Source organism: Eretmochelys imbricata, chromosome 17, assembly GCF_965152235.1.
Source record: "Eretmochelys imbricata isolate rEreImb1 chromosome 17, rEreImb1.hap1, whole genome shotgun sequence".
NCBI lineage: Eukaryota > Metazoa > Chordata > Testudines > Cheloniidae > Eretmochelys > Eretmochelys imbricata.
In genome coordinates this window covers 19217487-19240916 of record NC_135588.1, presented here as the reverse complement: position 1 = coordinate 19240916, position 23430 = coordinate 19217487, and the positions used below count along the sequence as shown (strand labels likewise).

Below are 23430 nucleotides of genomic sequence, written 5' to 3'. Positions count from 1 at the left end.
TGTCTCTTGATAGCAGGAGTGATGTGAAAGGAAACACAGATATTGACATTCGTCAGAGATTGAGTTCAAAAATAATGTTTCATGTCTGTTGGAGTGTAGCTTATCCATGTACTGTGTGTCTAGATCTCTTTGACAGAACTTCATTAATCTCCTAAAATCCTCTCCCTCCTCTCTCATCTATCCTTTTTTCCTCTTTTATTTTTCTCCCATTTCCCTCTTTCAATCTTCCATTTAAAAGGGGTTGCCTTATTTCTTACATCAACTCTGTTTTAGTCTGACATGCAGTTCTAAAATGCCCATCACCATAATACTTGCCTGTCAGTAACAATTTGTGATAGCTTTTGCAATGCTGTAGAAAGGATACAAATATCAGGCCCAGTTCTTCACTGCCTTGCATCTCTGGTAGTCACTTGTTAGAGAGGAAGGATGGTTTTGTTGTTAAGATGATGGACTGTGGCTTGCGAGATCTCTGTTTAATTCCCAGCTCTGCCATAGGTGTTGCAGGTGACCTTGGGCAAGTCACTTAATCTCTGTGCCCACTTCCCCATCTGTAAAATGAGGTTAATAATCTTTTCTGTCTCCCACCTTCCATGCGCTTTGGATCAGACCCTAACGTTATCAGGTCTTAGAGTCAGGGGCTGTCTGTAGCTGTATAAAGAAGGAGCTGTAGGAGTTACTGTAACGTGTTGTAAAGTAATGTGTTGTACAGAATGCAGTCAGCGCTGAGTGGAGAATGCTTATTGGATAGCATTTCGCCCTGACTTTGCACAGGGGCATTTGGCTATGTAAAATCCATAGATGCTCTTAGTGAGTTATATATTTTAGACCGAGCTGATCGTGTCCCCTATATTTAAGGTTTCTTGAGACGTCCCCTGATAATACCCTGTTTTCAGTTTTTTCTAGTTTGTGTGCATGTACGTGGTATTTTATTGATTTCATTTTGTGCATCTTTTATGCTGCCTTTCCCTCCCCAGCCAAACAAGGGTTTGAAAAACAAAATACTTAAAATATCAGCTAACAGAGTTGTGAGCGATTGGTTACTAACACTCCCCATGTAGGGGGAACCCTAAGAACAGGGAAATATACACATCGCTACATCTTGTGTACTTCCTTGGTGGGTAACTCTTGCTAAATGTTGACCACTGTCGAGCTGCATTTAAAAGGGATTTTCTAAATATCCTGGTGTCTCTCAGGGTAGAATACTTTTCTGTTGGGGAATGAGGCAGACAGGAGGTTCCTTGAATATGTAAGCATTAGGGCAGTTTTATTACATTAGATTGTGTTACAATCCTGTAATGTAATGTAACAGGCCTGTATTTCAATAGTGAATGTTGCAGTATTAGATCAATCGAGTCAACCCTGAAGTTCTGTCTGCCAATTTTCCCTTTAGGGAACAGGTGTCCTTTTAAGAGGAATAATTAACGTTAAGAAACCAAATTCAGCAAATTTGTTGTGGGACTGGGCTGTCCTGTGGCTTTGATTAGCAAAGCACCGAAGAGATCCGGCTGAAGTCAATGGGGCTGCCGTAATGCTTGAAGCTAAGCATGTGCTTAGGTGTTTTAATGAATCTGGGTCAATGTGCAAACATGTCCCAGGCTGTATGATGCCTAGAACATGACACTGAGCCCAATTCTGCTGTTACACTGGTGTGAATCCAGTGTAACTCCATTGAAACCAGTTGAGCCACTTCCAGATTTACACCAGCATAGGGCCCTCAGTCTCAGCCCCAAGGAGTTTACAATCTAAGGAACAGATCTGGAAAGCAATGAGCCTCTTAATGTGGAGTCAAGAGTACTCACCACCTTGCAGAGCTGAGCCTTAAATAGAGACACTTACCGTCTAAATAGCGGAATCCTAAGTCTATGCTAATCCATAGACTCCAAGTCCGAGGTGAAGACAGGGGGCTTCTGTTAAAGCAGCGGCTTCAGGTAGCATTTATCAGATTCATGAACATATTCTTCCGCTTTAATTTACCATCCAAGCTGTTCCTCCTCTGGATTCTCCAGTTTCTGTCCTTGCACTGAAATCAAACTGAATCACCTTTCCCATTTATTTGCTTTACAAATATTTTATGTTCTTTGAATCAAGGGGTTTTTTATTTTCTTTGAAAAATTTATTCCTTTTTTTTTTCTTTAAATAAATTTATTTCCCCCTTGTTTCCTTCCTGCATGTTGATCTCGTGTCCCCTGTAGGCATGACGGCTATGCTGATGTCAGCCACTGGACTTCCCGTGCGTCTGACCTGTGCGCCGCAACCTGCCAGCACCCGTAGAGCCACTAAAAAACACAGCTCAGTTAAGGAAGGGAGGAAAGTGTCCAAGAAAGGTAGATGGTGCTCAAACTCTCTGGTATTTGCTTCAATCTCCTTCTCTTTATCTCTGCACTCACTCTTCATTTCCCCCCCCTTGGCCTGCCTTTCTAAATTGACATGATTGGTGCACTCATTCTATAAAGAGGAGCAGGGCTCTTTCCCTTGCTCTAAATGCTCCTTGCCACAGCGGAAAATAAGATTGTAAAAATAGACCATGCCTCTAACTAACCCAGTCCCTTTCAACCAGTAATTAGCATATTGAATAACCCGGCAGCCAGACACTTAGTTCAGACCTTTCCCACTGGGATCCTCTATCCCTGGCAGCTCGGGCTTGCCGGGCACTCTGAAAGTCAATTATTGTCATCTATTATTTGTATTACAGTAGCAGCAAGGAGAGTCATGGCCCAGGACCCAGTGTGCTGGGGGTCCCTTACTGACCAGGGAGCTAGTGAGTTCCAGAGTTGTGGGGCCGTGGTGGAATACATCATTCAGCTGCTCTCCAGTGGGTCTTCTGCTTGGGTGGCCCTGCCGGTCATCCCTGAGCACAGGGAAAGAGGTGTCTGTCAGACAAGTCAGTCCCTGGCCATTTAGGGCTTTGCAGGATGAAATGTGTTAAACCCACTTCCTACAGCTCAGCATTGGGTTGAACCGGTGGAACGGGGCCTGTTGCATGTTGGTTTCCGGTATCTCTACCCAGAATGACAGCAATAGCCCCTTCTGGGTCCCTGTTGCAAGGCTTAGTCATCTCCTCAGTGGTTTCTCCACTTCCTGCTCTTCCCTGGGTCCAAGCCATGCAGCCTCAGCTTTGCGGAGCCCCTTGTTTCACAAGCCACAGGCTGGGTTGGGAGAGCCGGGCCTGCGTGTTTGTGTGCGCCAGCCCAGCCCCATACTCTACCATGGGGAAAGGCCAACGGCAGAGCTAAGGTGGAAATCTGGGTTAGTGCATCCTGGCACTATTGTGCTGACTCTGCTCGCCAGCCCAGCCACAGAGCCACTGGGATAGTTTCCCTTCCCAGCCCAAGCTAAGCCGCTCGCCCTGGGTGAAGCTGCTGGGCCCAGCTTTCTGCCCGAATAGGGCACTTGGCACAGACCTACGCTACCAAACAGAACGGGTTGGGTACCCAAAGCTGCAGCCCGAGCTGCCCAGCCTCAAGCTAGCAGGAAATGTCGTGGGGATGGGCCACTTCTGCCCGGCCATGCCTCCCAGCAGAGTGCCCCCCCGCATTCTGCACTTTGGGCTGTTTGCAAATGAGGGGGAGGGGCTGAGAGAGGCAACCCAGAAGGTTTAAGCAGCATAGACTCCTAGAAATGTCAGACTAGAGGGGACCTGGTAGGTCATCTAGGCCAGCCCCCTGTGCTGAGGCAGGACCAAGTACACCTAGACCTTCCCTGACGAGTGTTTGTCCAATCATGTGCCACTGGTGACCCCCTCCTACCTGGAAACCCAAATGGGGTCCCTGAAGGGGAAGAGGGAGAAGGTTTTATGAATAGGTTTGGGGGGCAGGGAAAGATACTGGAGATCTTGGCAGGCAATGGAGGGAAGGAGGAAGTGGGTTGCCGGGGGTGGGGAGAGAAAGGTGAAGATCAGGGGACCCTAGAGGGAGGACTAGAGAGGCAGATGGAATGAGCATACACCACCATAGGAGGAGAGCGGTTCTGGGGGAGTAATAAAAGGAGGGGAACAGAAGAGAAGGGAAAAGGGGGAGAGAGACCAGGCTGCGAAGCAGAAGAGGCGAGGAAGGAAAGGATGGTGAGCAAGAAGCTGGGGACACCAGACTTTGGCAAGCGCAGGAGGAACAAGAGAGAAGGTGAGGTGGAGAAGAGACAGTGTGTGGAAATGGAAAGCAGTGCCAAAGGGCCGAGCTGGGTGAAGAGCTCGCTAAGCGGCACCAGCTGACCTGGCGGTATGGGTATTGAGCTCCTGGCATTAATTATTACAGAACGTCTGAGATTGAAACGGGTGCCTGGCACTTCTCACCCACGTAGAGAAAGGGGTGCCTGTACCAATGTGATCTAATGGGGGGGGGGGGGTGGGAAGATGCCCTCAAAGTGACTGAGAACCAGATCCTCACAGGTATTTAGGCACCGAATTGATTTCAGTGGGGGGCGAAGTTCCTGTGTGGATCTGGGCCCACAAGCTTATATCTGGCTCCCAGGTTTACTCTGAATTATTCTGCTGCAGTTCGAGCTGCATTAAAGGCCCAGGAGGGGCAAGTCACAGCGGGGGTGGATGGGCACTTCCCAGCAGAATGCAGCCAGAGGAATTGAATGGGGAGTGAGGGTGTCTGGCCTGCTGGGAGCCAGGGAGCAGCACGAAGGACCAGGGTAGAGCACCGGGCGGGGCTGGAACAGGCCGAGCACAATGGACGGGTGTGGCGGGTGTAATGGGAGACTAGGTCTAGACTCCCAATGGGTGTAAATGGTCATAGCCCCACTGACTTCAATGGAGCTGTTCTCCTTTACCCTAACTGAGGATCTGCCCTTAGACAGATCCTCCTAGCTCAGCCCAAGTGTAAGTTCTGTGGGGCAGCGACTGTAGGTTTGTACAGCGCCTAGCACAACGGGAGCCTCTAAGCACCATCGCACTATTGTGAAAGAGGAACTCTGAGGACGTCACGCTGCAGGACAGGAGGGTTGGTAATGGGGCCAGGACAGTGGGCTGGAGACAGCACTGTGCTGGACTCGGAAAGGGCCCAGGAGTTTCAAGGTGATGGGGAATGAGCCAGGAAGCCAACCGAGGAAGGGGGAAGAGGGTGTCAGTCCCCGGGAGAATGGAGGGGTCAGTGTCCATGATGGGTGTCATGTCACCCTCCTGCCTAATCCATTAGCCCTTCTCCTTCCGTCTGATCCAGCTGGAGCATTGTGTGTGTTGCCCTGTCACCCCCCAGAAGCCACCTTTGATAGGGCGTTTAGCTCTCCCCTGGCTGAGATCTCTTGTGTACTGATGTTTCCCAAGCTGCCAGCCTCACGTGCAGCCTAGAGCTGTTAGCTTCCCTGAGCCCAAATATGGAGCAGTGCTTCCCGCAGCCCTGCCTTGGGCCCAAATGTGAGAGTCACTGAATGAGTTTAGCATTTCCAGCCGGCAGGGGAATAGCTGGGGGCTTTCTGACATTGCATGGAGCTGGCCCTAGACTACACACGCTCAGCTGAATCCTCCTGCCCCAGTCTGCCTGCTGGGACTTGCCAATTGCCTGCCAGCCGGGCTGTGGGAACTCACGTCACTGCCCGCCGGGTAACTCACGTGGACCGACCCTCCTCAGGGTACCAGCACCATCTATCTGCTGGAGGAAATGCACGCTTTTCTTCCAGCCTCTTGTTGAAGCAAAGAGAGTGAGGGGTGGTACCACATCCCTTCTGACAATTGGGCATGGCCTGAGGGGAGCTGAGCAGCTGGCACCGAAAGGATCCAGCCCATTGTTTTTTTTCATTGTTATTTGAGCAGCTCGTGCATGGACATACTTCCCTAGCCAGGCCTTCTCCAGCACAGATGTCCCATATTAATACACAATGGTTGGGTGTCTCCCCCCTAGAAGAGGAGAATGACTTATTCCATCAACCGTTTTGTCTGCTCATTGAAGTTCGTTTGCTTTATGTGTTGTAGGCCCAACCCTGCGTGGTTCTGAGCATTCAGCTCCCTGGGAGTAAAGGGTGCTCAGCACCTCCAAGGATCAGGCTCTCTAAAGTCTTATGTCCCTGCTAGTATTAAAGGTCTCTGTCCCTGCTGGAGATCCTTAGCCATTACTGCCAGGGAAATAAACAAGGGCTACCTGAAGGGTGTTTTTCATTTTAATTATTCTTTTGCCCCGTTGTTCTTTGTAGACCTGGTAGCTGTAAAGATCAGACACGGCAGTTTTATCTCTTTGGTCCTGTTGTGCTCCATAAGTTGTTGTATCGCAAACACACACATTCTTATGTCCCAGCGAGATTTGTAAACCGATGCATCCTTGCTTGAAAGCATCACTGAACAGTGTAAATATTTCTGCTCTCGCTGTTCAGGCCCCTAGAGGCATGGCAGGGGGATGCTTCCTGCACCTAACCGGCAGTACCGTCTAGCGTCCTCAAACCCGGGAGGCTGAAAGGTGTCAGTTTCTCCGATGGCCAATTTTAAGTCCCACATCAGCCACCCCAAATGCCTGGGGTGTTGCAGTTTGTTCCCATAGCAGCACGACAGGATTTCACAGCTGATCGCATGGAGCGTTTTAATGAAGAGAGCCTGTCTGTACCAGCAGTTCCAAGCTACCTGCTGCTTAAAAGAAAGAGCTAAAGAAATCCAAACCGGATTATGCTGCTCTTCTGCAAATGCCTGGCCTGTATTGACTGAGGAAGATAATTAGTAGATGCCCTGTTCTCTCAGCTCTGTCGGTGATTTTCTGGTATCGATGAATCATACAGCTAGTGCATTTCAAGTTACCTCTGCGTTTCTACCTTACATAAAATAGGAAACACACCATTTTCACCTTGGCATAAAGCTACTGCACTAATTCTGCAAGAGAATTAGAATCCAACAATGCAAGGGGGAAAGTAATACAGCGCGTACCTCTAGATTAGATCCACCCCAACCCTTCTTGTTCCCGGCTGTCTTGGAACCAACCAGCTCGGTTGGCTCAATGGAGAAAACCGGAGCAGTAGCCCAACTAGGGTAAATGAAAGGGAATGCTCGTCCTTCCCTGGGGGGAGAGACCAGAGGATGCAGCCAAGGTGACGGTCGAGTGCAGCACGACCAAAACGTCTCGTATCACCAGGCTCTCTAGCTAGTCCTCAGCCATAGCTTCCCTGCTTGTCCCCCTTCCTCTGAGGTGGTTTTTTTTTTTTGGGGGGGGGCAGGAGCAGTGTGGGGTTGCACTATTTCTGTGCCTCATGTTCCCAGTTGCTAGCCTTGTTTCCATGGGGGCTTGGCTAATCTGACGCCATCGTCGTAGTCCAGCAACTCACCCACGCTAGCCCTCAGGCGGACGTAAGCGTTTGCATGTTGTCCTTCCTGTTGTTCTGTGGAGGGCAGAAAGCTGCAGAACGTGGCAGTGATGAACTAAAGGAAAGTGTACCTCCGTCTGAACTTGATGCATTTCACACTCACGCCACAGGAAAGAGCTGAATGGGGGTGGGGTGGGGGGGGTCAAAACTCCTCCTTAAAGAGACAGACCACCCTGTTACAGTGGGGATGGGTTGCTCCACCAGGTGCTATTCCCCAAGCGTCCAATGCCTCATTGGTCTTGTAGACTGGGGGTTCTCAAACTGGGGCTTGGGACCCCTCAGGGGGTCGCAAGGTTATTACATGGGGGGTCGCGAGCTGTCAGCCTCCACCCCAAACCCCGCTTTGCCTCCAGCATTTATGATGGTATTAAATATATTTAAAAGTGTTTTAATATATAAGGGGGGGTTGCACTCAGAGGCTTGCTATGTGAAAGGGGTCACCAGTACAAAAGTCTGAGAACTGCTGTTCTAGCCTCTCCCGATTGCCTCAAGGGAGGTCCTTCCTCTGAGGTCACTAGAGACACAGGATTAGCAAGAGGAAAATAAAATAAAAAGTCCACTCAAGGAATCATCCATGCCAAAGCGCAGGAAAACCGACTGCCCGAAAGCCTGGGCAACACTTCAAGAAACTTCAGGATCCCCCTAGGCACAGCTGGGTTATTCGGAGGAGGGCGAGTCTACACTAGAAACACAACGTCAGCACAGCCGTAGTGCTGCTCAGTATAATAAATCCATGGGGTGGGTGTCAGCAGCAGAAGCTCTTCTGCCCCTATAGCACTGTCCACACCTGTACTTAGGTCGGTGTAAGTGACATCATGCAGGGAGGTGGCTTATTCACACCCGAGTGATGCCAGTTATGCCGCCATGAGTGTGGGCAAGCCCTTAGTGTAAAGCTTTGATCCCTGGCTTCAAAAACAGGAGAAAGCTGTGCAAAAATATTTGGGGGCGGGAGGGGGGGATCACTTTTCCTAACTTTAATTAGAAAGAACGTCTCCATGTTTGGCATGTGTTGTGTGTGAAACAATAGCTGCTGCAAACCATATGGCTCCTTTTAATCGCCAGAAGGAGGTGTGTTCTTGCTGTAAGCCTCCAAAACACAGCTGCTCAATGTTATCTGTGGAAAGCCCTCCTCTTAATAAACCTCCTGCTATCTCCAGAAAATGGGCAGTGCTAGGAAAATAACGTATCCTCACGCCTGTAAAGGAAGGGGCAGTGAACCTTTCTTCCCTTCCCAAATGATCAATAAAGCAACAACGACCGGGGGGTGACAGACAACGTTATTCGAGTATGCTGTAATATTTTTCAACTCAGTGTTGACTCCAAAGAGCTATGGAAGAGTGTTTAGTGTTAGATGAACCAGGGCGGGGGTAGATTTCAAGAAGATTTGGACAAAGGCCCCCGAAGCAAATATCCTTAAGGTCCAGATCGGGGTAGTACAAGGTGGTGCATCTCTTGAATCAGATGTGGTTGTTCTCAGCTTGTGTCTTGACCTCTTGGTAGGTATCATAACTACTTAGGTCTCTGCTTTTAGCTCTCTTTCCAAATTCCCAAATGCTCAGCACCCACCGTTGGGGCCAAATTTTCAAAAGAGCTGAGCAGCTGGCATGCATGAGGCACACTACTATCTCTTGGAGAATCTGGTCACCTACAGTGGTGCCTATGTGGGTCCAGAGATCTTTGAAAAACTGTCTCCAACTGCCCTGAAACCATTGCTCTAGCTTTGCAGGCAGCTTCTTAGGGCTTGACAGGGTTCTTGTAGCTTCTCGTGGGAATTACTGGCATAATACTAATGGATGGGGATATTGGGCCAAAATCTGGTGCCTCTTTGGTAGAAAAATAGCCAGTCGTCTAGTGAATGAATCCATCCTGCTCAAAGCAGGAGACCGAACCTATGGGGGGCCCCTTACTCTCAAACACTCCCCTGTTGGCACCTTCCCTTTGGTGCTGTGGCTTGGCGCAGTATGTCAGTGCCAGAGGGGATTGCATAGGGTGACCCAAGCCGCTCCACCCCATGGACCACTAGGTTACATCCTGTCAAATTATGATGCCTTTTTACCTACCAATTCCTGCGGGGCCCTCTGCTGTGGATACAGGTCTGTGCAGCGTTGAGGCCAGCAAAAACCTTGCTTTCCTCCATCTGCGTAGTGCTTAGCAGAGATGCAAAGCAAAAAGCCAGCGGGAGGCTACGAATTCAGCTGGTGTCATTTGTAGTAACAGGTGTCAGAGGGTCAGCAGCATGGGAGTGTGTGATCATTTTATACCCCAGGTTCAGAGGAGTCACCGTAGGAACTAGCCTCTAGCTTGTGAGATGGCAGAACCATCAGTATTCTGAGGCGGGTGTCCCAGCCGCTGTAATCAGCAAGACACATCCTAGCTTTCGAAGTCTCTGCCTGACCCCATTGTCCTAGCCCCGCTCTGTGGCATTCCTGTCTTCATTTTAACAGAGAGCTTGGATTCTTCTGGGCAGAGAATCTCTCCTTATTTGCTCTGTAAAACCCCACGCTCCTGTGTGGTGCTCCATAAATCCTTCGGGAGAACCCAGGGTTTATGCACCTGGGCAGCGGAAGGTTTGAGCAAGGAGCGTCCTCAGTATTTCTGCACATGGGTGAATCTCGCAAACAGCTTTCGTTCGTTTTGTGCTGTAGAAATGGTGTTATGGTGGCTCCTAAGCAGACCTCGCTGCTGGCGTGACTCCAGCCGTCTGTTTCCCTCTGCCCTTTTGCCGCCTCCTCTGTGTCAGCCTCCTTTCCCTCTCCAGCTCCCAGCCCAGAGGACAAGAAGAATCTTAAAAAGGAACAGCCCAGAAGGAACCACTCCAGGGTGAGGTATCTGGTGCCTGATCCCCCAGTCAGAGCTCAAGCTCCCAGCCGCGGGCCTGAGGCTGGGGTTGACGTGCTATCAGACTGGGCCACCTTGGAAGAAGTGGGTGGTGTTGAGCATCGCCTGCAGCCATGCATGTAGCTAATCTGCTGCTCAGGGCTCAGACCGTGCTCTCCGGCCATAGATCTCAAAGCGCTTCACAAGCCTGCGGGCCGGTTGTCTGCCTCCAGGCTGGTCCGGACCCTGCAGAGCAGGCTTATTTCCCTGCAAGAAAAACTGGAGCCTCTGTCTTTGCAGCAACCGCAACCGCCGGAGAGATTGACAGCCCTGCGCGGCTGGTCCCACCTGCTAGCCATGCATGAAACCAAGTCCCCTCCCCACCAACTCCAGCCCTCTGCATTCCACAGCTGTTAGGCTAAAGTGGCAGTTGCCTTCTAGGAACATCCTCCCACCCACCACCCCCTACCCCCTGGGGATCTTCTGGCAGGGTAAGTGCTGGGCAGGGGGAGCTGGGACCCCCCTCTTCACGCTGTGACTGGCAGAGGGGACTGACTGCACACGCCCTCGCGAGCGCTGCCTCTGCTCCGGGTCTCCCCCTTCTGGCGCCAGAGGGAGTCGGCCTGTTCCGGGTGCAGGTGCTGCCCCTGCGAATGGAGGAGTGGGGGATTGCTTGGAAACACGCCTCGACCCACGCAGGGTCACTCAGCCTTCCCACTCCCGCCGGCTGGTACCAAGCAGCTGGAACACCCCCAGCATCTCCCCGGGGCAGAAGCTGAGATTTTCCGGCTGCTTGAGGGCCCACAGGCCTCCCTTTGGCGCCGAGAGTCTAGACTCCATCATGTCCCTGGGGTTAGACCCGTCCAGATGTGCAGGGGGATGTTTTTGACAGCCTGGCTGGGCAGAGTGCCTTCCCCTTCCCATAAATCCTGCCTTAGCCCTGGCGAGGCATCGATTGGCTGGGGGAGGAACCCAAGTCTACAGCCATCAAATAAGCTGCTGGGTAAGATTTTCACAGCGCTCCTGGTGCCTGGAGCCCAGTACCCCCGACCGCTATCGCCTCTGGCTGCACTGGACGAGCACACGGCTACGAAGGTTCAGAGGGCAGCAGGATCACAGGCAAGGCTGCAGTCTCACTCTCACATTTGATGGGAACTAGAAAGTAAAGGGGAGTCTCAGCTTCCATAGAGGAGAGTATGCCCTCTCTGGGACGGAAGGAACACAAGCCGCTGGATCTAATCTCAGCCGGTTGGAAAGAGAGACCTGAAGATGCACACTGCTTTACCAGTCCGTTGGGTGTGCGGTAGATCCTCTCTCGGACCCCTTCCGAATGCTCAGGGCTCACACTTGCTGTGCGTGCCACCCCACCTACGGTTAAAGGGCTGGAGCTCAGGCCCACCGGAAGAGCCAAGCAAAGGCATGGCCCTTCCCTAAAGAACTGAGCTATAGTGGAGAAGACTGAGAAACATCAGGGCCTCGTCCTTGCCTGCATCTCTTCCCCTCTATCTCATCTCTCTTTCCATGCTCTGTCCCAGGAAACGGCCAGAAGGATAAACCTCACAGTCCACCAACACTTGGGGTCAGGACCGTCCTGCACAAGAATATCCAGACCCTGGGGTTCAGAACAGTAATCCTTCATACTGAGAGAGCCTTTCAGCCCGGAGAGCCCAAAGGTCCGCGGGAAGGGGGAAGAGTTAGGGACTCCTAGAGAATGAGCTAGGAACTTGCCCAGAGTCCCACCGATGAGGCTGTGTTGGAGCTGGGAATAGGCTCCAGGTCTCCAGAGCCCAGGTCTGTACCCTAAGGATAACTTTTGTTGGCTTCATTTGAAGGATGAGTATTCGCCCCTCTCCACCTAGCCAAGTTTTTGGCAGCTGGTCACTTGTATCCCCCACCTTTGGGTTGGTGTCTTTAGGAGCTTCATGAAGATCCTGATTGCCCAACTAAATGAGGAAGGAACACATCTTTCCTCTACCCACCCAACCCTCCCTGAGCCAGTCCAGCCCCTGGCTCCCCTCAGCAAGGCTGAATACAAGAGTGGCATTATCCATTAAGACAAGGACAGTGTTTCAATTCTCACACATACTCCTTTCCCCTCTCAGAGTAGCCCTGGTCTGCTCCCCAGGGCACACTCCTCCCTATAATCTCCCATGGCTCCTCCCCAATCAGGGATGGCCTCTCCCACAGGTGAATGTTCTTCCTCTTAATAGCTCCCTCAAAGGGTGGTGCAAACAGCTTCCTTTCTGAAATTGGGTCTAGCTTTGCTCTATCGGGGGCAGAGCCTTCTTTCAAAAGGGCTCCTTACCACAGGCAGGCAGGCTTCTGGTGAGGAGCCTCTGAGCTATTTGTAGTGTCTGTTTTACAGGCTCCTGATGCAGTCTCAGGTATGGACCTGCCTACAGGGGGGATCTTGGTATCAGCGTGTGCTGCTGTGTGTTTCTGGTTCCTCTGGGCCCAGCTGATAGGTGTTAGTCCCTGGAGCTGCTTTTGTCAGTTGGGACCTTTGAGGGTTCTGTGGGGTGTCTCAGCCTTCTAGGAGCGTGAGCTTTAGCCCGGCCACCTTAGCTTCCCTATCTGGTCATTGTGTCTTGGCTTGTGGAGACAGACCGTTATACCCACAGCTGGAGGGGGGATTCCTGGGGTTCCCCAGTTCTTGTGGCTGTGCAAAACCCCTACTTCCTGTCCTGGGACTGTCTGTGTTCCCCTGGAGAGGGAAGCAAAGTTTGTCAAGGTCTAATATGGGGATGAGCCCAGAAACTGCCCAGCTAGATTGCATCTGTCCTGGCCGAGCAGAGACGCTAAGCATCTTCGCCAGACCCTTTAAGCCGTTATCTGAGTGCAGCCCTTGGGAACAGCATCCTGCCACCTCCTACTGTTCAGAAAGTAATGGCAAACTAAGGCAGGGCCCCTGCCATCTGCTCAGTCCTAGGCTGGCCCTGGCCATCATGGTTTTCTGGGCCCGAGCCTACTTGTCAGGTCAGTCAGGAACCTCCCCCACTCCCCTGAGCATTCCACTTCAGGGAATCTGATGACTAGGAGCGTGAGGATGGGATTTCTTGGCGCAGGCCCGAGTCCTGGTCCCCAATCCCTTCTTGTGTCTCACAGTGTGCAGTAGGGTTTCCTTAAGAGTTTATTCCTTGATGCCCAAAGTTATGGGCTTGCTGCAGTTATCACTGGGCGAGGTTCTCCATTCTGTGCTCTTCAGGAGGTCAGACTAGAGGGTCATCATGGCCCCTTCTGGCCTTTAAAATCTAGGAATCTCTCTTCCAGATATTCGCTAGAAACTCTTTGTTGCTAACATAACTCTGCTGCAGTTGAGGTGTGGGGGGGTCACTTGTCTTGATGTGGCTGGTTTTCCTGCAGCTACAGGCCTTGGGCTGTATCTTTGTCCCTTTGATATTCGTGGGAGTTTAGCCATTGACTACAATGCAAGTCAGAATTAGCCCTCAGAAAGTAGCCTTTCAATAGTTTTTTCTTAATCCAGGAAGGCAGGTGCAATGGAATCGTTACCCGGTGATCTTTCTTACCAGACAAGGTAGCTTTTCATCTCCCCTCTGACTGTCCAGCAGGGTTATTCATTCACGCTTTCTTATTAAGCAGTATGTAGCCTTGAATCTGGCCATGTCTTCTGGGCAAAAGCTGGCTGTCGAGTGCCCCTGGAGTTCTGTGTGACCCAAAACCAGTTCTTCAAGAACTGAAAAGACCAATTCGTCTGATATCCGGAGCGAAGGGCAGCAGAGGTCCCAACTGACAAACCTGAGGCAGCAGAACTCTTGCCCACTTGATCAAGGAATACTTCGCATAAAAGTGGATGGTCCTTTCTATCTGCTTCCTAAAACTGCTTTCTACTCTGAAAAGTGACTGCATGAATGGTACCCATCCGACCCAATCCCTGTGTAATCACAACTGCTCTCTTCAGTGACCAAAATAAGTTGTAACTCCTATGTTTTCCTGTTGGCATTTTTGGGCTGTCGGAGAGAGTGCTGGAACCTAGTCTGGCCTGTTCATCGGTGGTAGAGTTGTTTATTGAGCTGCCTTTAGAGATACTGCTCTTGGCCACACCTTAGCCTAAGAGCCTGCCTCCCGCTCCATAGCGGTGGGGTTAACAGGGGGTGGAATTGGAAGAAGACAGGGTCACCCAGGTGGAACAGCCTAAATGAGCTTTCACTCTTGGGGGCCCTGCAGGAGGCGCACAGGGCGTGTTTGCGGTGCTTAGGGAAATGCCTTTTGGAGTGGTAAACTGAGGAAACCTGACCTGAGAGCCAGCGAATGTAGATTTCCCTCCCAAAGTCCTCTTCCAGAGCAGTTTTGCCCTTCCAGGGACACTGAGAGCAGGGCGTCCTCCTGGGTGGAGAAGCCTGGAGCGTCAGCCACTGAAACTCCTCCTTGTGGTAGGCCTGAGTTCCTCACTGCAAGCTGCCTTTGCCCCAGCCTGTGGGCCCCGCTAGCTTTGTTGGCCGGGATGGAGGAAGAGGAGAAGGGGCAAGGAAGAATTACTTACTGGTAATAGCATTTGTCATGGCACTCCTCTTCCCCCACCCTATGCCCCCCCCCCCCCGGCCCCTCTCTCGTCCGTAGGCCTGTTGGGCTTTACACTAGGGCTGAGTGGGGAGGGAGTGGTCGAGGGCTCTAGACCAGCCGAGTGATTAGTCCTCTCTTTTGCCCTCTGCTAGGTGGAGTCATAACATCGATTGTGCAAATGTTTCCCTTTGCAGGCTGGTGGAAGAGCCTGATCGCGTCTATGATGGACACAGTTACTGGTAAGGAGCTTTGGCGCCCTGCCGTCAGGTTGCATGGCACCTGGTGACAGCGCGAGAGGCCCATTTCCCCTGGCTTGTGTGACCCGTCACAGGTTCTTGGCTCCCAGCTGTGTGGCGGGGGCTTCCTGAGCACCTCCGTCCCACAAGGAGCCAATCCCAGCCTAACCCGTTGAGGAGGCAAGTGAGCTGCTTAATGGAGCCCCCTTGTCCTTTATGACCCCCTGAGTGATGCATCGCAGGGTCAAATGGTCTTCTAGAGCAGTTGAACCCCTGAGCTGCCCACTCTCATTGCATTTCAGTGGGGACTGGGCATGGATGCCCCGAGGCCCCTCTGCCAAACCCAGCCCCAGCATTCTGCTGCCATTCAGCAGGCAGCTCACGGGGTGGTCTGCAAAATGCCACCTGAGCTTTGGGGCGGAGGGGGAGGTTCATCCCATCTCCTGGGGTCAAAGGGAGGAGTTCATTCTCTTTCTACACATGGGCTGGGTCAGGGACCCCTCCCCATCCGACTTGGGATTCTTCCTCCTTTTCCCCATGTTTCAGGGCAGGGGTGGGGGAGCCTCCAGGGGGCTTTTCACCTGTGGGAAAGAGTGTGGTGAAATGCTGGTCGGGAGCGCCTGGCCCCACAGCCCATGCTGGGGATGGCAAGAAGCTGATCTTTGATCGCTGTTTGATGCCCTACCTGATACGGGCTAGAAGTCTCCATTCAGAGCCTCGTGGACCAGTGCCCACCATTGTGGTACATGTTCTCTGCCGTGTAGGTGAGCTCAGTGGAGAGTGCTGTACCTTCCCAACCCCAGGGGTGGTCCTAGACCAGAGTCCGGGTATGTTGGTGGGTGGGAAGGGAGGGATACCCTGGGGTACCAGCAGGGAGGAAATCCATTCCTGTGCTGAAGGGCGAGCCCTGGGACTGCAGTGGGGCATACGTGCTTGGGGAGAACTCGGATGAATATAAGGATTTCAGGCCCTGATCCTCAAAGGTACGTAGGCACAACTTGCATGGAATCAGTGGGATGCCTCAATACCTTTGTAGATCTGGGCCTCTGCCCAGTTAATAATTCTGGAGACTTACATTCATTTTATTAAGAAACCAGCTTATTTTTAGAAACCCCAGTGACTTGCATTCTATGGGAGGTACCAGCCAGGATCAGCCGTGAGACGTTCCCAAGAAAGGCCCTTTCCGAGGAAGGGTTTGCTTTCCTGCTAGGAATGCAATATCCAGTAATGAAGCTTATTGCACTCTTGTGCTCCTTCGTGGCATAAGGAGAACACCCTGACGACTGCTGGATCTGACCATAGTTGTGTCTTCACTTAAGATTTTTCCCTGGCTCTCTGATGTGAGAGCACTAGTGCGTATAGATAACGGTTTTCAGACTAATTATGTCCTATCTATATAGTATGTATCCATGTGCTGCTTTTTTTTTTTTAATGATGTAGGCTACATGACCCTCTTCCACCATTGAGGTGTGTATGGTCCTTGAGCCTGGTTCTGAGACCCAGTGCAGCAAAATACTGGTATTTGAAAGGAGCCAGTGGTCACCTGCAGTATGTGAGGAGGGCATAGCCCAGCAAAGTATCAGAAGACTAGAGAGGATCCTGAGGTCTGCTTCAGATTGACTGAGCATTTGCAGCTCCCGCTGACATCCAATGGAGCGGTGGCTGTTCGCCCCGTGCAGCGGGAGCTTTTACAACCCGATTCTTTATCTACTTGGCTTTTACTGGGTAACGTTTTCTGGCCTGTGTTTTGCAGGAAATCTGACTCTGTGAGCACTGGTCCCTTTTTGGGGGCCTTAAAATCGACACATTTCCTGAACCCCGTAGCATCTGAGCACCAGAGTAGTGTTAACCATTCAGAATGGCCCCTGCTGGACTAACTTGCTCCAACTCTAACCTGTAACCTTTTTCCTTGGCAGGCTGGCCTGCCACTGCTTTGCTTTCCTTCCTTCTTTGCCTCCTCTCGCTCACGTTGTACCTCCTGGAATCTTTATTTCCCTATGGGCTTTTTTTTTTTTTCTTCCCTCCCTTTCTTCAGTGACCCCAAGCGAGCCCGAGCAGGTGGTGAGGAAATACTTGGAAGAGCTGAGAGGAGCCCCTGCTGACGAGGTGAGTGTGAGGAATCAAAGGAGTCTCTGACAACAGTGTTTTCCCCCAAAGAGGGGAAGAATGGAAGGAACGAAAGCAGTTGTGGGCTGGATAAGAGGCCTGCCTTACTTCATACTAGGCAAGGCTCATGTGAAACCTATGCAGCTCTTTAGACTGTTAGCCAGATCCTCCACAGGTCTCTTCACTGACACAATGCTCACCAGCTGGCCCTACACAGATGACTTCCCAGTGGACCCCGTTAATGGTCTTGTCAACACTAGGTGAAAAGGCCTTGTATCTGCAAGGCCTCTCATGCATTGTTAGGTACAGTGTGAGAGCTCCAGGGTCCCTGTTCCTACCAAGATAGCTACCCTGGGACACCACTGCTCTCTACCTTTCTGTTGTGTGTGTCAACTGAAACATCTCCAGACTCCAACGCAGCCAGAGTTTGAAGCAGCCCTAACTTCCCTGTATGTTAGGAAGCACCCAAACGAATGGGAGGCAGTGGTGGATGCTGACTTGGGATCTTAGAGTGGTAGAAGTGCCCCCAAAAGGCTAGGACCTTTATTTAGAGGGTCCCGTGTGCAGACTCGAATGCTTGGAGGAGACAGCTGCAATGTGACCTCTCAGCCGAATATTTGCATCTCAAATGCACGTTGCCCGCAGAGATCTCACGGGGAAAACTGCCTTGCTCAGCAGCTAACAAAATGAACTGCAGTGCCCCTGAGTCCTCTTTGGCTCCAGGAGCTCTGAGGAGGGATACACACTGCTACTTGAGATAGGAAGTTATACAAAGCTGCCGCCTTATTTAGCCTAATACTCAAGTGCAAAAAGGTTTGGCTTCTTTTAATCTATAAAAGAGTGGGCTGCTCATGGACAGAGACCAGACTAGCAAACCCCGCTCCCAGAATGGGCTGGCACAGCTTCCCAGGTCTCTCTCATCCCGTAGCTACGAAAACCTTCTCGTCCCACCACCTCCACCTTTCACCAAAAACTCCAGGGTATAAACTTTCTGTGCTAGCCCCTCCTGGGCTACACACTCATTAGTTGCTGGCCTCTATCCCAAAGGTTAGGATTTCAGGATGTATGTGTAGGACTTTGGGATCCTTCAGGATGGGAGGTGTTGTAAAAATACTTTTTTTAAAAAAAATTTGATTATAGGGACAGGCCTCTAGAGATCACACTGATAGACAAGTCAAATAAAGTAGAAGAATCAGTGTTTTCCCAATAGGTAAAAGCTGCGGGAGGGAGGGGGGCAGAAACTTCCTCAGACTTCAAAGGGGTTTTTTAATGCCACTGTAGACTAATTTCTAAATAGTCTCTCTGGCAAGCTGATGCATCATCAACAAGGCTAATGTTCGCTGCAGCCCGATGCTGGCGGTAAATGGCGTCTCTTCTTGCTCTGTTTCAAGGACTGTATGATCTGTATGGAAAAGCTGGCATCGCCTTCTGGCTACAGCGATGCCTGTGAGGGCAAGACAATCAAGCCGGAAGCGGTGGGGCAACTGACCAAATGCCAGCACGCTTTCCACCTGCTCTGTGTGCTGGCCATGTACGCCAATGGAAACCAGGTACTGCACCACCCCGGGCCAGTTACCTACAAGACCTAGCACAGTGGGGTCCCGATCCATGAGTAGGGCCCAGGATGGCAGTACGGATACTAGTGCTAGAGTCCTCACTACTGTTGTGAAATCCCTCTGATGGTGACCCTTCTCACCCACAGGATGGCAGCCTGCAGTGCCCCTCCTGTAAAACCATCTATGGCGAAAAGACTGGCACTCAGCCAAAAGGGAAGATGGAGGTTTCGACTTTCACTCAATCCCTTCCCGGCCACCAGGACTGCGGGACAATACAGATCGTGTACTCCATTAGCAGGGGGATTCAGGTACGTAGGCAGCTGTAAGCCCCTTGGGGCAGCGACTGTCTCAGGTTCTGTCTGTACAGCACCCAGCCCAAGGAGGCCCTGCTCCATGGCTGAGATACCTAGGTTCTGTCGTCGTGCGCCTAATGAATACAATGAAGTAAAGCTCGTCTCTGCCGTGGTGGAGCATTGAATCTATGAGGCGTGTGGAACTCGCGTCACAATTCTTTTAAGCACCAGCCATGGTAACGCACCGGTGTGTCCCTCTTCCCTCATGCAGTTGGTGATGGCCAAAGGGATCGGACTGGGCACCAAAGGATTAGACGGCTTCAGAGCCTTACGGACCCCAAGGAGGGAGGAGGAGAGAGATTGAAGCTAGAGGAGCAAATGGGGATAGACTGGACATGAGTAAGCTTAGGGTGGAAATTGGGAGGTTTTGAACCATCGGAGGAGTGAGGTTCTGGAACCGCCTCCCCATAGGATTAGTGGAGGCAAGAAACGGAACTAATTAAGCTGGATCTTGATAAGTTTCTGCCTGGGATTATGTGATGGGGTTGCCTGTGATGGCAGAGGACTAGCCTCTGACCCAGGAGGTCCCTTCTACTCCTATGTCCTTAATTCCTCTTATGCTGACCCAATTCTTTGGGTTTATCTAATGGAAGATCCCATGGGATCTGGGTGCCCTACGTTTGGTTTTTTTTTTTTCCAAAGAGCTTGTTAACACACTTGTAAATCCATCATCTATCTACGAACGACCTCTGTGCTCTCTGCTGTGTGAGCATTCGAGTCATAGCCCTGCAGTTAAGAATGCACTGACAAAATGGCTGCCGAGGCTGATTTCCTCACTCGGACTCCATAATGGTCTGTTGAGAGACTATGCCTGGTGGTGGCTGCTGAGCCTGGGTGACATGTGGCATTTGTGTAGCCATGAACCATTTTTCCCTGTCTTGCGTCCTGCCCGAAGCAGCAGTGTTGGGCTTTTTTACCTTGAAAAGGGAGACGCACCAGGGATTCCCTGAAGTCCACCGCAGACTTCCCCATTGCTGCTAATGTAACATGGAAGGTGCCCAGATGCTACGGTGACAACAGGAAAAACTCTCAATGGAAAGATGTTGAGAAGAGATTAACCCTTCTCTCACAGATGGGGAAACTGAGGCATGGCTTGCCCAAGGTCACATAACTGAGCAATTAACGAAGCTTGGGCTGGACCCAGGTCTCCCAGGTGGTCAGCCCTGCTTACAGTCGTAGCAGGCCCCAGGCTGCCTCTCTATCTTGGACTTAATCCCCCCACTCCCCCCCAATGGATCTCCAGGCAAGGCCTTTTCCTCCCCCAGCTGCCTTTCACCTTATTTAGCCATTAACGTCTGTGCAAAATAGCCTTTCTGGCCACCTTCACTGGGGTGACTGCTCTGCCAAGGGTCATGCTGGGGAGAATTGATCCCTCTGTGTTCTGCACAGACTTCAAGTGGCTCAGTTTGTAAACCAGACCTGGCCTAGCTGCAATGCTTGGATGCAGATCCTTAGGGCTCGTCTACACAGGTCCCTAATGCAGACTACAGGGGCGTGATCTCTAGGGCACGTTAGCTGGTCCTTGTAGATGCTGCTGGTGTGCACTAAAAGCTATGTTAGATCACATTCGGGAACTTTTTGGCGCACGTCAGCGGGGTCTGCATGGACTAATGCCAACACATTAGCATGCATTAGAAATCACACTCCCGGGATCCTACAGCGTGTAGCCAAGCCCCTATTTCTCCCAAAGCAGCGGTGTGTTGAGATCAAATTGGCCCAAGTATCCTGGTCTGTCAGGGAGACTCCCGTTTCCAACCCAAATAACTCCAGCCCTGATTTCATAATGCTATCTCCTGCATGGAAACTGCCGTCCCCAGAGTCCACCCCTCTCTCGCTGTGAGCCCGATGTGTGGCTGGTGCCCAGATTCTGGGGAATATAGTTGGCCTCGGCTCTGCCAGCGGGAGTGCTGGAGCGGTGCGGCTGGCCGGTCGGCGGCCAAGGGCAGGGTGGGCGGGGGGATAGGATAGATTTGAAGTGCAGGGCCAAGATGGCAGGGTAGCATAAGGCAGAGGCAGGTGGAGATGGGGGACAGGCACTGGTCAGTATGTCAAGGAGGGGTTCCTGCCCCATTCTCCTCCAAGCCTAGGAAGAGGGTGGATGCGGGGGAACAGTCCCATTCATCCCAGGACTCAGAGCAGCAAGGGAGATTTGGGGGATGGGGAGGGGGTTATACCCCATTTTCCCCAAGTCTGGGGGGGGTGCAACAGGAGGGGGATCGAGGAGGGAGTAATGTTGTGTGTCTTCCCCCCCCCCCCCCCCCCCCGGACTTGGGGCAGCCGGGAGAGGGCAGGTCTACACAGTTCTGTTCTCCTGCTGTTGGAAGAATCAGTCAGTGCCGTCAGCCTGTGAAAGGAGCCGTCGTCGGTACAGAGTTGATGGATTGCCTTTATCTGTTGCAGGGGCCGGAGCACCCCAATCCAGGGATGCCATACACAGCCAGAGGCTTTCCCCGGTACTGTTACCTTCCCGATAACGAGAAGGGCAGAAAGGTAATGAAAGTCCTGATCCAAGTAGTGACTTCACCAGTAACCGGCACTTGGCCTGAGTCTGGCCTTTTTCCAGTGGGGCTGAATGGACTTACTTCAAGTCTTACAAGAGCCCCGCACTCACTCCCAGTCTGGGCAGTAACTGAATTAATGCGGTGGTTCTTAGGTTCGCAGACCACAAGTGACTTGCGATCTTGGTCCGTGGCTGGTGCATCCTCTGCCTGGAGCACGTGCACCTCCTGCCTGATTGTAGGAGGCGTGAAGTGTTTTCTGCAAGGGGCTGAGTGCTTGGACTTCCACTGAGTTAAGTGGGTGCTGGCACTCAGTACCTGGCAGGGTGGGTCCCTTTGGTAACTGCAAGGACAGTCGGGTAAAGGGAGCAGTTTGATAAGGGAGGCCGTGGAATCTCCACGTCTCCTTGATTAATACCCTGTTTTTGGAGGAGGGGAAATGCACGGGAAGCCATCAGTGCTAGCTTGTACCCATACCGGAGATGGACTAGGAGCATCCCTTCCAACCCAAATGGCCAGGGTTCCCCGCTGGGACTGCAGGGCTCCAGTGAGTTAGATTTTAACCGGCTATTTCCCGGGAGAAATCTGCCCCATGGAGTTCATCCAGACACTGTCTCCTCTGCGGGTAACTGTTAAGGATTGACGTGTGTCTAGAAATGGACGGGGTATTGCATAGATCCAGAGAGAGCAGGGCTTGCATCTTCTGCCTCTCTGGGAGGGAAGGAAGTCTGTCTGCTGGTGCTGCAGGTCATTCATAGTGAGACTTACCCACCTTTGCAGAGTGCTTTGAGATCCTCAGACGAAAGGGATTAAGTGTCATCTATTCCCCCCACCCCTTCCCCCGCATTGTACAGCCAGGAAACTCTGGACCAGAGAGGGGAAGTGATCTGCGCCAGCTAGGTCAGGAATAGAGCCCAGGGCTCCTGACTCTCAGCCTGGTGCCCTGACCACTAGGCCATGCTGCCTTCACTCCTTGGGCAGTGCTCCCACCATGTGGCCATAGAGCATGGGAAAGGAGGGAACTGCGGGGAGGGGGAGCCGGCCCTGGACTTGGGTCCAACCAGGAATGGCGATGGAGTGGGAGGGCAGAGTGAACCAGCCTGGAACAGAGCTCGCTCAACCCACTCCCAGCTGGACGGGTCGCACAGAGCCCCAAGCTGCCCAAGACGCTTTGCTGTCTAATGGAGCTGTCCCCTTTGCCATCTCTAGGTCCTGGATCTATTGAGGGTGGCCTGGAAGAGACGCCTAATCTTCACCGTGGGCACTTCCAGCACAACCGGTGAGAGCAACACGGTGGTGTGGAACGAGATTCACCACAAGACGGAGATGGACACCAATCTCAGCGGCCACGGCTACCCCGACCCCAACTACCTGGACAATGTGCTGGCAGAGCTGGCAGCTCAGGGCGTCACCGAGGCCTGCTTGAGACAGTGACTCGCGTCACGTCTGTGCAACGCACGGCGAATGCCTACTCAAGCCTCTGGAGGGCGGCTAGTGCACTTATTCCTGTTGCCTTAAGGTCCTGTCTCTAATCACTTGTCATGTTCTGAGCAATAACACTGTATTTGGGAGTCACGTGGTCTGTACAGTCTGGTTTCTGGAGAGCAGGTTATTTTTGTATAAGCCAAGGGTCCTGATCTTGGTGTCTCAGGCATGACACCGGAGCACTCCTGCAGCCAGGGCATGCTTGGAATGTGCTCCCAAGGTGGCTGATCAACTCGCTTCTCTGTGTACTTTTGCAGCACTCGGGCGGTCCCAGCCCTGCTCCCGTGCTGCGTAAAGGGACGTCTTGCTGGCTCTGGATCAGCAACGAATGGCCAGAAATGTCCGTACTCCTCTGGCTAACGCCCCGAAGCTCTGCTCAGCTGAGTGCATCCTCCCCCTCACCCCCGTCCCCGGGTAGCTGATTTAATACATATGCCTTTGTGCTGTGCTCCTAATAAACGCTGCGTTGCTCTGGAGAGTTGTCATTCGCCTTGAAGGAATCTCTTGTGTCTGATGCTTTCGTTTTTTGGTCTGATACCTGGTCCTTCGCTGGAGCTTGGCTAATGCTGTAGAGAGC

General features: G+C 52.0%; 1 protein-coding gene across 6 annotated transcripts in view; it reads left to right on the top strand.

The window, feature by feature from the left end:
• DTX2 (deltex E3 ubiquitin ligase 2) overlaps window positions 1-23349 on the top strand; it is a 61415-nt gene extending 38066 nt beyond the window's left edge. Inside the window, exons 6-12 of one of the 6 annotated variants that reach the window (XM_077836976.1) lie at window positions 2193-2324; window positions 14814-14858; window positions 16891-16961; window positions 18353-18511; window positions 18664-18825; window positions 21271-21360; window positions 22578-23349. In XM_077836976.1, coding sequence (XP_077693102.1) covers window positions 2193-2324; window positions 14814-14858; window positions 16891-16961; window positions 18353-18511; window positions 18664-18825; window positions 21271-21360; window positions 22578-22802 — 884 coding nt within the window. In that variant the 3' untranslated portion in view covers window positions 22803-23349. Of the gene's footprint in view, window positions 1-2192; window positions 2325-14771; window positions 14859-16890; window positions 16962-18352; window positions 18512-18663; window positions 18826-21270; window positions 21361-22577 lie in introns of all 6 variants that reach the window. The other 5 variants (XM_077836975.1, XM_077836980.1, XM_077836979.1 and 2 more) reach the window with 5 other exon arrangements.
• The last annotated feature ends 81 nt before the right edge of the window (window positions 23350-23430 follow it).